This window comes from Thalassophryne amazonica, chromosome 3 (assembly GCF_902500255.1).
Source record: "Thalassophryne amazonica chromosome 3, fThaAma1.1, whole genome shotgun sequence".
In the NCBI taxonomy this organism is placed as follows: Eukaryota; Metazoa; Chordata; class Actinopteri; order Batrachoidiformes; family Batrachoididae; genus Thalassophryne; species Thalassophryne amazonica.
This window is the reverse complement of record NC_047105.1, coordinates 33,050,130-33,063,934: the sequence shown is the minus strand read 5'-3', so window position 1 is coordinate 33,063,934 and position 13,805 is coordinate 33,050,130. Positions and strand designations below refer to the sequence as shown.

Sequence of the window (13,805 nt, the reverse complement as noted above, 5' to 3'; positions counted from 1 at the left end):
AAATTGCTGCTACAAATGGTAGAATGCTATTAAGCAGTATGCAAATTCCTTGGAAAGGAGTCCTGTCCTGCATACCGTGATGTATAAGTGTGTCTACATATTACAGATAATTTATGTACATTTTGTTAGGTAACACTCCTTCTGAAGTTCAAATCTCTGCACACAGAATTATAAAATGTAAAAAGGTCTTTATAGTATTATTTTTTGGGGGGAAACAGCTTTTGCTTACACGTGTTTTTCCGGTATTTATTTCACCTTCCTGGCAGTGTGTTGTTGTGCACCATGGGGAACCCTGGACTGTGTGGCCTTCAGCGGGATAATCCTTTACACAGGAAAGGCAGCCAGTTAGAGCTGTGTAGATCCAAGCTTTGTGATTTCAGGAGTTGCTCTAATTGACAGCCGCGGACTGCCAAGCCAAACCTTTGGGAGCTGCCGGGCCTTTGTCCAAGTGAGCCAACCTGGAGTTTTGATATTATGCAAATATCGTTGACTGTTTTTCTTTTTCCTTTTTCTCCAGAATGCGGGAGACTGACCTACAGAGTGTGTGCAGAAGGGTGCTGCTGCTGACCGTCTGTATGGTGTCTCTCTGGGGACAGCTGACCGCTGCTTCATCACAAAGAAGCCACATAGGTACAACTGTACTCGTGCTTCTCACACTTTATGTTTCCAGGAATGGACACACACACACACACACACACACACACACACACACACACACACACACACACACACACACACACACACACACACACACACACACACACACACACACACACACACACACACTCTCCTTTCAGATAGCTATAGTAGGGCATTTCAGTGGTGAATACCTCTGTTGAGACTTAACTAACCCAAGCCAGAGTTCAAAAATCATCTTTAGTCAGCAATCGTAAAGTTTGTCCTACAAGCATTTTTAAACTTAAGAGTTTCCCAAACGCATAATGAACAAAGATGCCTGCTGAAATGATTGTGGATTTGCCATATACCTCCTGACCACTGTTGGAAGTCTAAAGTCCTTCAGCCAGTTGGAAATTTGGTAATATTATGAGGAAACAAACACTTTTGCAGCCCAAAGACATAAACCAAAAATTATTTTAGGCTTGGTTGAAAATGGAACTTCCATTCAGTTAGAGATCAATTAAAGATTACACAGGGGTCAAAATTGAGAAAATGCAGTCATGCTGACAAGTATGTCACATTATTTGATTGCTCAAGAACTCCACAAAGGGAGAGCTTGTACTATGTACAAGGGGTGTGCCCCTCTTATAAAATGATCCCATCCATCCATCCATCCATCCATCCATCCATCCATCCATCCATCCATCCATCCATCCATCCATCCATCCATCCATTTTCTTCCGCTTTATCCGGAGTCGGGTCGCGGGGTCAGCAGCTCAAGCAAAGCCGCCCAGACCTCCCGATCCACACACACCTCCCCAAGCTCCTCCGGGGGAACCCCAAGGCATTCCCAAGCCAGCCGAGAGATGTAGTCCCTCCAGCGTGTCCTGGGTCTTCCCCGGGGCCTCCTCCCAATGGGACGTGCCCGGAACACCTCTCCAGCGAGGCGTCCAGGGGGCATCCGGAAAAGATGCCCGAGCCACCTCAACTGACTCCTTTCGACGTGGAGGAGCAGCGGCTCGACTCCGAGCTCCTCCCGAGTGACCGAGCTCCTCACCCTATCTCTAAGGGAGCGCCCAGCCACCCTGCGGAGGAAACTCATCTCGGCCGCTTGTACTCGCGATCTCGTTCTTGCGGTCATGAGCCAAATCTCATGACCATTGGTGAGGATCGGAACATAGATCGATCGGTAAATTGAGAGCTTTGCCCCCCTACTCAGCTCTCTCTTCACCATGACGGTCCGATACAGCGACCACATCACTGCAGATGCTGCACCGATCCGTCTATTGATCTCACGCTCCATCCTTCCCTCACTCGTGAACAAGACCCCGAGATACTTAAACTCCTCCACTTGAGGCAAGGACACTCCACTGACCTGAAGAGGGCAAAGCACCTTTTTCCGGTCGAGAACCATGGCCTTGGATTTGGAGGTGCTGATTTTCATCCCGGACGCTCCACACTCGATCCCATACATACATATCTATATACATGGGCTATGATATGAGTCATGGACATTTTTTTATTGTAAAAGGATTTGTTTTAATGTGTTTTATTTTGCTTCAATACAGTTTTTTGTTTAATGAATACATCCATGTCCATGAGAAGTAAGAGTAAGCCAAAAGTGACATTGGTTACCTTCAAAGAACAGGTATCTTCTTCAGGTTTTTACTATTGTGCTGTAGCACATTGACACCGAACCTGTTCGCCTTTTGGTCACCACTTGGGGAAACAATATATATACAGCAGTAGAAAGCACAGCATAGACAAAGCCCAGAAGAAGAAGTCGGCTATTTTTAGCATGTTTGCAAGGCATAAATTTCCGAGCGCTTGAACTCATTTGCGTTTTTTGATGTTTGAACTCAATTTTCTTCTTTATTTGGGGGTTGTAATTCAAGTACATTGTGCAGCAGAGTTCAGGCAGTGGTACACCATCCAAAAAAGTCGTCCATAAACGTCCAGCAGCATTTCATTTCAGTTAAATAGACCTTCCCATTGTGAATGTGCAAGCCTGTGTGAGCCTTAGGAGTGGTTAGCTTATTCATTATTGGTTAGCTTGTGCTTGCTTAGCTATCCTCTTGAATTTCCTAGTGCACGAAGTACGCTACTTTACACCCTCCGTAAATCCTGCCTGATGTTGGAAGTTAGGGTGGCTTTCTTAGAGAGCCGTGTCCATAAGTTAGAACAGCTTCTTAGCTCAGTGGAGTTAGATTTTATGGGCACTCCAGATGAGGTTAGTCTTAGGGCGGCTAGCGTGCCCATTAGCATCAGCCTAGAAATGCTGGCTGTGGAGGACAGCTTTCGGACTGTGGCTAGGCGGAGGTGCCCGGTTGTGGTATCCCGATCACACTCGCCACTGCGAACCGTGAATCGGTTCTCCCCCTTGTATTTGCTTGATGTGAATTCTCTGAGCCCACAAGTGGTTTCCACTTCTGTCTCCAGGCCGAAATGCCGGACTTTAGTGATAGGGGATTCTATCACCCACAAAGTCAGGTTACAGACATCGGCTGACGTTAAATGTATTCCTGGGGCCAGAGCTCCCGACATTGCATCCCATTTTAGGGTGCTGACGCTGCAGAAGGGAAGACAGACTAAGGAACATGACATGAGATATAGTCACATAGTTATTCACGTCGGCACCAATGATGTCAGGATGAAGCACTCAGAGGTCACAAAAATGGACATAGAGAGGACTTGTGACCTTGCCAAAAAGATGTGTTGGCATCAATTAATAGTCTCTGGTCCCCTCCTGTGGTACTGATGACGTGTTTAGCAGGCTGACATCATTAAATAGGTGGCTGGCGCAATGTTGTAGACAGCAAGGCTTTAGCTTTATTGATACCTGGCCTTCATTCTGGGGCCACCATGGCTTGCTGATGCAGGACAGACTCCACCCCACTGGGGAAGGTGCCGCCTCTTGTCTGCAAACATAGAGTCCCACAGGGAGGGTAACATTAGGTATTTACAGTAGGTCACGGTGCAGGTGATTAGCGACCCTGTAAGGCTTATGACAAATGTGGCTGTGGAATCCATTAGCTTAGTCGGGAAATTAGTGCAGAAAATCCACTATTTCTGTAGACGTGTCCATAAAAAACATAGAGGGATATGCTTTGCACACTTCATATCCATTACTACATTGAATGATGTTGAAATTGAGGATGGCCCAATGGTTGTTCCAGCAATATTAAAGATGTCGTGTCTGCTACCGACAACATGAGTGAAATGTCTCAAACCTAAACCTACTTCTTGGCATCTTATTTATGCTACTCTGGAACCACACCTAAACCCAAACAGTTCAACTGTCAACCCCATTGAGGTCCTTAGCCTGGGTCTCATTAACATAAGATCACTATCCTCAAAATCATTGTTGATTAATCATCTAATTATTGATCATCACTTAGATATTATTGGGTTATGTGAAACCTGGCTTAAACCTACAGCTGTCCTCCCCTTAAATGAGGCCTGCCCACCGGCTTATACATTTAGTCATGTCCCTCGTGATGCGAAGCAAGGCAGGGGTGTTGCTCTTATTTATAAATCTAGGTTTAGCTTATTAGCTGTTGGGGGTCACAAATATAACTCGTTTGAGCATCTGATTCTCCACTCTGCTCAGGATATTACACATTGCCATGGTCAGAAGAATAAAAATCAGCCCTATTACTTTGTCACTGTATATAGGCCTCCTGGCCCATATTCTGAATTCTTAGATGAATTTGGTGTGTTCATCTCTAACTTGTCAACTCGTGCAAATAACCTTCTGATCATTGGTGACTTTAACATTCATATAAATAAGCCTTCTGATCCTCTCTGCAAATCATTTATGGAAATTGTGGATGCAGTAGGATTTCGGCAATGCGTTCGGGACTCGACGCACATTAGTGGAAATACCCTGGATTTGGTTCTTGCTCTTGGTATTGCTGTCACGGATATTGACATCATGCCTCTTGCATCAGGGGTCTCTGATCACTCACCTATTAAGTTTACAGTTTTGCTGCCGTGTTTAGTGGTCGAAACATCGCGACGGAGCACTTTTATCAGCTAACTTTCATCAGCGTTGGCAAGCTAACTAGCTTGCTAACGCTTTCGTTTTAATTTTTTATTTATTTATTTTTTTTTATTTTATTTTATTTTTTATTTTTTATTTATTTATTTTTTTTCTTTTAGCACTGTTGTTGATTTTTATTTTATTTTAGCACCGTTGTCGTGCGTTCGCTGTTGTCGTGCGTTGCCTGTGCTGCTTCATGGCCTGTTTGGTGCCTTGATTGGGGCACTCCTTCTGCTGAATCACCTCTAAATTATTTACACATTATTCACTTTGTGTGTTTTTAGGAATCCGCTAGGTTGCGTAGCTACTAGCTCTTAGCCGATTTAGCATGGCGGCTTCTCCTGTCTCTCCCGTACTTTTCTGCTCTGGGTGTGAAATGTTTAGTTATTCCTCGGCCTCCTTTAGCAGTAACGGTACTTGTAATAAGTGCAGCTTATTCGTAGCTTTGGAGGCCAGGCTGGGCGAATTGGAGACTCGGCTCCGCACCGTGGAAAATTCTACAGCTAGCCAGGCCCCTGTAGTCGGTGCGGACCAAGGTAGCTTAGCCGCCGTTAGTTCCCCCCTGGCAGATCCCGGGCAGTCGGGAAAGCAGGCTGACTGGGTGACTGTGAGGAGGAAGCGTAGCCCTAAACAGAAGCCCCGTGTACACCGTCAACCCGTTCACATCTCTAACCGTTTTTCCCCACTCGACGATACACTCGCCGAGGATCAAACTCTGGTTATTGGCGACTCTGTTTTGAGAAATGTGAAGTTAGCGACACCAGCAACCATTGTCAATTGTCTTCCAGGGGCCAGAGCAGGCGACATCGAAGGACATTTGAAATTGCTGGCTAAGGCTAAGCGTAAATTTGGTAAGATTGTAATTCACGTCGGCAGTAATGACACTCGGTTACGCCAATCGGAGGTCACTAAAATTAACATTAAATCGGTGTGTAACTTTGCAAAAACAATGTCGGACTCTGTTGTTTTCTCTGGGCCCCTCCCCAATCAGACCGGGAGTGACATGTTTAGCCGCATGTTCTCCTTGAATTGCTGGCTGTCTGAGTGGTGTCCAAAAAATGAGGTGGGCTTCATTGATAATTGGCAAAGCTTCTGGGGAAAACCTGGTCTTGTTAGGAGAGACGGCATCCATCCCACTTTAGATGGAGCAGCTCTCATTTCTAGAAATCTGGCCAATTTTCTTGGATCCTCCAAACTGTGACTGTCCAGCGTTGGGACCAGGAGGCAGAGCTGTGGTCTTACACACCTCTCTGCAGCTTCTCTCCCCCTGCCATCCCCTCGTTGCCCCATCCCCGTAGAGACGGTGCCTGCTCCCAGACCACCAATAACCAGCAAAAATCTATTTAAGCATAAAAATTCAAAAAGAAAAAATAATATAGCACCTTCAATTGCACCACAGACTAAAACAGTTAAATGTGGTCTATTAAACATTAGGTCTCTCTCTTCTAAGTCCCTGTTGGTAAATGATATAATAATTGATCAACGTATTGATTTATTCTGCCTAACAGAAACCTGGTTACAGCAGGATGAATATGTTAGTTTAAATGAGTCAACACCCCCGAGTCACACTAACTGTCAGAATGCTCGTAGTACGGGCCGTGGCGGAGGATTAGCAGCAATCTTCCATTCCAGCTTATTAATTAATCAAAAACCTAGACAGAGCTTTAATTCATTTGAAAGCTTGTCTCTTAGTCTTGTCCATCCAAATTGGAAGTCCCAAAAACCAGTTTTATTTGTTATTATCTATCGTCCACCTGGTCGTTACTGTGAGTTTCTCTGTGAATTTTCAGACCTTTTGTCTGACTTAGTGCTTAGCTCAGATAAGATAATTATAGTGGGCAATTTTAACATCCACACAGATGCTGAGAATGACAGCCTCAACACTGCATTTAATCTATTATTAGACTCTATCGGCTTTGCTCAAAAAGTAAATGAGTCCACCCACCACTTAATCATATCTTAGATCTTGTTCTGACTTATGGTATGGAAATAGAAGACTTAACAGTATTCCCTGAAAACTCCCTTCTGTCTGATCATTTTTTAATAACATTTACATTTACCCTGATGGACTACCCTGCAGTGGGGAATAAGTTTCATTACACTAGAAGTCTTTCAGAAAGCGCTGTAACTAGGTTTAAGGATATGATTCCTTCGTTATGTTCTCTAATGTCATATACCAACACAGAGCAGAGTAGCTACCTAAACTCTGTAAGGGAGTTAGAGTATCTCGTCAATAGTTTTACATCCTCTTTGAAGACAACTTTGGATGCTGTAGCTCCTCTGAAAAAGAGAGCTTTAAATCAGAAGTGTCTGACTCCGTGGTATAACTCACAAACTCGTAGCTTAAAGCAGATAACCCGTAAGTTGGAGAGGAAATGGCGTCTCACTAATTTAGAAGATCTTCACTTAGCCTGGAAAAAGAGTTTGTTGCTCTATAAAAAAGCCCTCCGTAAAGCTAGGACATCTTTCTACTCATCACTATTGAAGAAAATAAGAATAACCTCAGGTTTCTTTTCAGCACTGTAGCTAGGCTGACAAAGAGTCAGAGCTCTATTGAGCTGAGTATTCCATTAACTTTAACTAGTAATGACTTCATGACTTTCTTTGCTAACAAAATTTTGACTATTAGAGAAAAAATTACTCATAACCATCCCAAAGATGTATCGTTATCTTTGGCTGCTTTCAGTGATGCCGGTATTTGGTTAGACTCTTTCTCTCCGATTGTTCTGTCTGAGTTATTTCATTAGTTACTTCATCCAAACCATCAACATGTTTATTAGACCCCATTCCTGCCAGGCTGCTCAAGGAAGTCCTACCATTATTTAATGCTTCAATCTTAAATATGATCAATCTATCTTTATTAGTTGGTTATGTACCACAGGCATTTAAGGTGGCAGTAATTAAACCATTACTTAAAAAGCCATCACTTGACCCAGCTATCTTAGCTAATTATAGGCCAATCTCCAACCTTCCTTTTCTCTCAAAGATTCTTGAGAGGGTAGTTGTAAAACAGCTAACTGATCACCTGCAGAGGAATGGTCTATTTGAAGAGTTTCAGTCAGGTTTTAGAATTCATCATAGTACAGAAACAGCATTAGTGAAGGTTACAAATGATCTTCTTATGGCTTCGGACAGTGGACTTATCTCTGTGCTTGTTCTGTTGGACCTCAGTGCTGCTTTTGATACTGTTGACCATAAAATTTTATTACAGAGATTAGAGCATGTCATAGGTATTAAAGGCACTGCGCTGCGGTGGTTTGAATCATATTTGTCTAATAGATTACAGTTTGTTCATGTAAATGGGGAATCTTCTTCACAGACTAAAGTTAATTATGGAGTTCCACAAGGTTCTGTGCTAGGACCAATTTTATTCACTTTATACATGCTTCCCTTAGGCAGTATTATTAGACGGTATTGCTTAAATTTTCATTGTTACGCAGATGATACCCAGCTTTATCTATCCATGAAGCCAGAGGATACACACCAGTTAGCTAAACTGCAGGATTGTCTTACAGACATAAAGACATGGATGACCTCTAATTTCCTGCTTTTAAACTCAGATAAAACTGAAGTTATTGTACTTGGCCCCACAAATCTTAGAAGCATGGTGTCTAACCAGATCGTTACTCTGGATGGCATTTCCCTGATCTCTAGTAATACTGTGAGAAATCTTGGAGTCATTTTTGATCAGGATATATCATTCAAAGCGCATATTAAACAAATATGTAGGACTGCCTTTTTGCATTTACGCAATATCTCTAAAATCAGAAAGGTCTTGTCTCAGAGTGATGCTGAAAAACTAATTCATGCATTTATTTCCTCTAGGCTGGACTATTGTAATTCATTATTATCAGGTTGTCCTAAAAGTTCCCTAAAAAGCCTTCAGTTGGTTCAGAATGCTGCAGCTAGAGTACTGACGGGGACTAGCAGGAGAGAGCATATCTCACCCGTGTTGGCCTCTCTTCATTGGCTTCCTGTTAATTCTAGAATAGAATTTAAAATTCTTCTTCTTACTTATAAGGTTTTGAATAATCAGGTCCCATCTTATCTTAGGGACCTCGTAGTACCATATTACCCCATTAGAGCGCTTCGCTCTCAGACTGCGGCTTACTTGTAGTTCCTAGGGTTTGTAAGAGTAGAATGGGAGGCAGAGCCTTCAGCTTTCAGGCTCCTCTCCTGTGGAACCAGCTCCCAATTCAGATCAGGGAGACAGATACCCTCTCTACTTTTAAGATTAGGCTTAAAACTTTCCTTTTCGCTAAGGCTTATAGTTAGGGCTGGGTCGGGTGACCCTGGACCATCCCTTGGTTATGCTGCTTTAGACGTAGATTGTGGGGGGGTTCCCATGATGCACTGTTTCTTTCTCTTTTTGCTCCGTATGCATCACTCTGCATTTAATCATTAGTGATCGATCTCTGCCCCCCTTCACGGCATGTCTTTTTCCTGTTTTTTTCCCTCAGCCCCAACCAGTCTCAGCAGAAGACTGCCCCTCCCTGAGCCTGGTTCTGCTGGAGGTTTCTTCCTGTTAAAAGGGAGTTTTTCCTTCCCACTGTTGCCAAGTGCTTGCTCATAGGGGGTCGTTTTGACCGTTGGGGTTTTTCATAATTATTGTATGGCCTTGCCTTACAATATGGAGCGCCTTGGGGCAACTGTTTGTTGTGATTTGGCGCTATATAAGAAAAAAGTTGATTGATTGATTGAACAACAACCTTATATATCACTACGGCGATGCATCAACTCCTCAACTATAACTGAACTCAAAGCTAGTCTGCCTGATATCTTAGCTTCAGGTTTGGAAAATGCCCAATCAGTAGAGAATATTGTGGACAGTTTAAACTCAGCGTTCAAAATTACACTTGACATGATTACGCCACCTGTGTTAAAACCGCACTCCCTCCAAAACACAGTCACCTTGGTTCATTGATTATCTGCGTGACCTCAAGCATAAGGCTAGAGGTCTAGAACGGAAATGGCGTAGTTCAAAATTAGAAGTATTCCACCTTGCGTGGCGTGATGCTATCTTAGACTATAAGCATGCATTACTGGCTACAAAGCGGACCTATTACTCTGATTTGATCAACAAAACAAGCGTAACTCAAAGTTCTTTTTCGACATGGTGGCAACACTTATTCATGGACAACCACCTGTAGTTCGCTCTCTTTTTACAGCACAGGGTTTCCTGGATTACTTTGAGAAGAAAACAGAAGACATTAGGTTAAACATATCCGAGCATGCCTCAACCCAGCCACTACAACCTGCTATTAAGGTGGGCGCCATTACTGAGGTGTTACCTATATTTACAGAATTTGAGAATATCTCTCTAAGTATGCTGACGAAACTCGTAACGTCAAAAAAAAAAAAAAAAAAAAAAAAATCACAACCTGTTTATTTGATCCTGTACCAACAAATCTGTTTAAGGACCTGTGGCCCACTCTTGGGCCGACCGTGCTGGAAATGATTAATCTTTCTTTAACTTCTGAATCTGTTCCTAAATGTTTCAAATCTGCAGTGATTAAATCATTACTTAAGAAACCTAATCTTGACCCTATAGTGTATTGAAAAACTATCGGCCGATATCAAATCTATCATTTTGCTCTGAAATTCTGAAAAAAAAAGTGGTTTCACGGCAGCTCGTGGACTATCTTGCTGAGAATAATCTCTTTGAGCCACTGCAGTCTGCTTTTAGAAAATATCATTCCATAGAGACGGCTCTCACTAAAGTGGTAAATGATCTGCTTGCAATGGATTTGGACACCACTGCAGTTCTGGTGCTGTTAGATCTCAGTGCTGCATTTGATACTATGGCTCATCATATTCTACTTGATAGGCAGGAAGATCACTTTGGAATTACTGGGAGTGCCATTGCATGGCTGACGTCATACTTGACCAGTCATTCTCACTGTGTTTTATACAGTAACACGACCTCTAACCTTAGTGAAATACAGGGGTCCGTCTTAGGCCCCCTGCTTTTCTCCCTTTATATAGCTCCCGTTGGGCAAATATTGCGGCGTTTTGGGATTACCTTTCACTGCTATGCTGATGATACTCAGTTATACATGTTGATAACTGCTGGTAATCTCATTCACATAAAATCCTTAGAAGATTGCCTTGTATCAGTGAGAAACTTCCTACTTTTAAACTCTGATAAAACTGAAATGATGGTTCTTGGTCCAGTAAGACATCGGCATCATTTTGACCAGTTAACGCTTAGCCTAGGCTCATGTGTCATACATCACACTGACAAAGTGAGGAACCTTGGGGTAATTTTTGATCCTACGTTGTCCTTTGCCTTCCACATTAGAAATATTACAAGGACTGCTTTCTTCCACCTGCGAAATACAGCGAAGATTCATCTCATCCTGTCTATGGATGATGCTGAGACCCTGATCCATGCATTTATCTCTTCTAGGTTGGACTACTGCAATGTTTTATTTTCTGGTTTACGGCAGTCCAGCATTAGGGCTCTCCAATTGGTTCAAAATGCTGCAGCCAGACTTTTGACATGAATAGAAAGTTCGACCATATTACACCCATTTTGGCATCCCTTCACTGGCTTCCTGTCCCAGTGAGATCAGATTTTAAGGTTCTGCTACTAGTCTATAAAATTGTTCACGGACTGGCACCTCCCTACCTAGCTGACCTAATTAAACCTTACGTACCAGCCTGGGCTTTGCGTTCTCAGGGTGCAGGACTACATTGTGTCCCTTGGGTGAATAATAAGTGTGCGTGTCATAGAGCTTTCTCTTATCGTGCCCCTGTTCTGTGGAATGATCTCCCTGTGTCAATAAAAAAGTCAGATTCTGTGGAGACTTTCAAGTCCAGACTTAAGATGCACTTATTTTCCCTTTTGTATGGCTAGCATACTGGCCCGTATCCCGTGGAATCCCATGGGAACTCAGTGGCAAGTTCACACTGAAGCAGGAAGTGCCAAATTTTGAGTCCACAGTGGAACACGAAATGTCATGTGTCAAACACTTCCTGGCATGGCTGGAGCTAGAGCAGAGGCCAGTGTTGCACTGGGGTCCCCTGAAATCTGATTGGACACAGATGAATGATGTCACAGCACCACGCATCTGGTTGAAAAGAGCTAGATTTTAAAATCACTGTCATATTGACTGCTAGGTTCCTCCTGTCTGGTAGTTGGTGCTGTGTACCACAGAAAGTTCTAATCCATCTTAGTAGTAGAAGAAAAATATTTGCCTCAGATTTGAACTAAATACGTCATTTGAACCATGGACTAATAATGACACCAAAGTTATACTGGTGAGTAAACACCCGTATTTTGTGCCATAAATGAGGTCCAGGTTGTTAAAAGCGGCATTTCTCCTTTCATTTGGGTTGCCTTATATATACGTTTTTCCAGTGATTTTTAAACGAGCAGGCAGCTGTTGATTAAATAACCTCTTCATTTTTCTGTCTGAGTGACACACCAGTTACACAATTTTAGATAAATAAATCTAAAGTTATCTTCCTTAAACTCAAACTGAAAGCAAATCTCTACAACTTGATATAAATTAATTAAAAATCTAAAATCCAAAACACAGTCTGAAAGACCTAAATGACATGGTGAGATGCTGAAGAGCTTTGCTCGTTCATTCATGTCTGCGACATATACATATTAGGCCAGAAAGAATCCATTAAATTTTGGAGGTGATCCAGATCCGGATTCTGGATCAAGTTTCACTTTATATAAGCTTTGAAGGAGTACATCAAAACTACTTCACAGATTCTCACCAAATTTGCACCACAGATAGATATTAGGGCATGGAAGACTCCACTGAATTTTGGAGGTGACCTGGATCCAGATCCGAATTCTGGATCAAGATTCACTTTATATAGGCTTTGAAGAATTACAAACTACTTCACAGATTCTCACCAAATTTGCACCACAGATAGATATTAGGGCATGGAAGACTCCACTGAATTTTGGAGGTGATCTGGATCCAGATCCGAATTCTGGATCAAGATTCACTTTATATAGGCTTTGAAGAATTACAAACTGCTTCACAGATTCTCACCAAATTTGCTTACCACAGATAGATATTAGGGCATGGAAGACTCCACTGAATTTTGGAGGTGATCTGGATCCGGATCCGGATTCTAGATCAAGATTCACTTTATATAGGTTTTGAAGAATTACATCAAAACTAGTTCATGGATACTCACCAAATTTTCACCACGGATAGATATTAGGCCATGGAAGTCTCCATTAAAGTTTGGAGATGATCCGAATCTGGATTCTGGATCAAGTTTCACTTTATATAGGCTCTGAAGGATAACGTTAAAACTACTTCACAGATTCTCACCAAATTTGCACCACAGATAGATATTAGGTCATGGAAGACTCTACTGAATTTTGCAGGTGATCTGGATCTGGATTGGTGGACATCAGAAATCTGTGATTGCTCCTGTTATTATTATTATATATGTCACACCAGAGTATAAGTTACAGGAACTATTAATAAGTAAGTATAAAAAAAAATGGACTTTTACTCTGGAAAATACAGCAAATAATAATAATAATAAAAATCAAAAATAGGAGCATCCAGCTGTAAATCAGTGTACGTCTGCAGAGCCACAGTGCTGGGTAAGCTCCACCCACTTTCAGTCTATTTAGATCACATCATGGAAGCTCAATTTGAGGATATGTGCATATTTATTGTCATAGTTTCTGATATTTTATTCTAAATTCAATACTTTTTAAAAAGTATTTGATATTCGTATGCTAACAACAGGGTGTTAAATAGCTTGTGTTTGACTGCAAACACCGTGGATAAAACATTTAATCTTCAGCCTCGCTACCTCTGTGGTTTTGCATTTGCACTCGTTCCTTTGAGTTACCAGGAGAGAGAGACAGCGAGCGAGAGAGGTGCCGAGACCTTGTTCTCGTTGGGCGGCGCTGTTGCTCGGGTAATCACGCCGTCTGTCCCTTGCACTACAGAGGTCAATCCAAGGTGGGCCAAATAAACAAACCTCTTTATCCCATGTATTTATTGAGGCGGGGCCTTGGCCAAAGCAATCGAACCTTTCACCAAATCCTGATGGGACCGTGCTGGGATTACAGGGCTGCGCATATAACCGCTCTAATAAGAGCGCCGCAACCCCGGAGCACCATCTACATTCATTAGCCAGTCATGAAAGGGCG

At 42.5% G+C, this 13,805-nt stretch overlaps 1 protein-coding gene across 1 annotated transcript in view; it reads left to right on the top strand.

Annotated features, from left to right (window-relative positions):
• The window catches only part of si:dkey-238f9.1 (chemokine-like protein TAFA-2), a 401,973-nt gene that overhangs the window by 228,542 nt on the left and 159,626 nt on the right, over positions 1 to 13,805 (top strand). Inside the window, exon 2 of the mRNA XM_034166015.1 lies at positions 518 to 630. Within this exon, the coding sequence (XP_034021906.1) occupies positions 519 to 630 (112 nt within the window). The 5' untranslated portion in view covers position 518. The remainder of the gene's footprint in view (positions 1 to 517; positions 631 to 13,805) is intronic.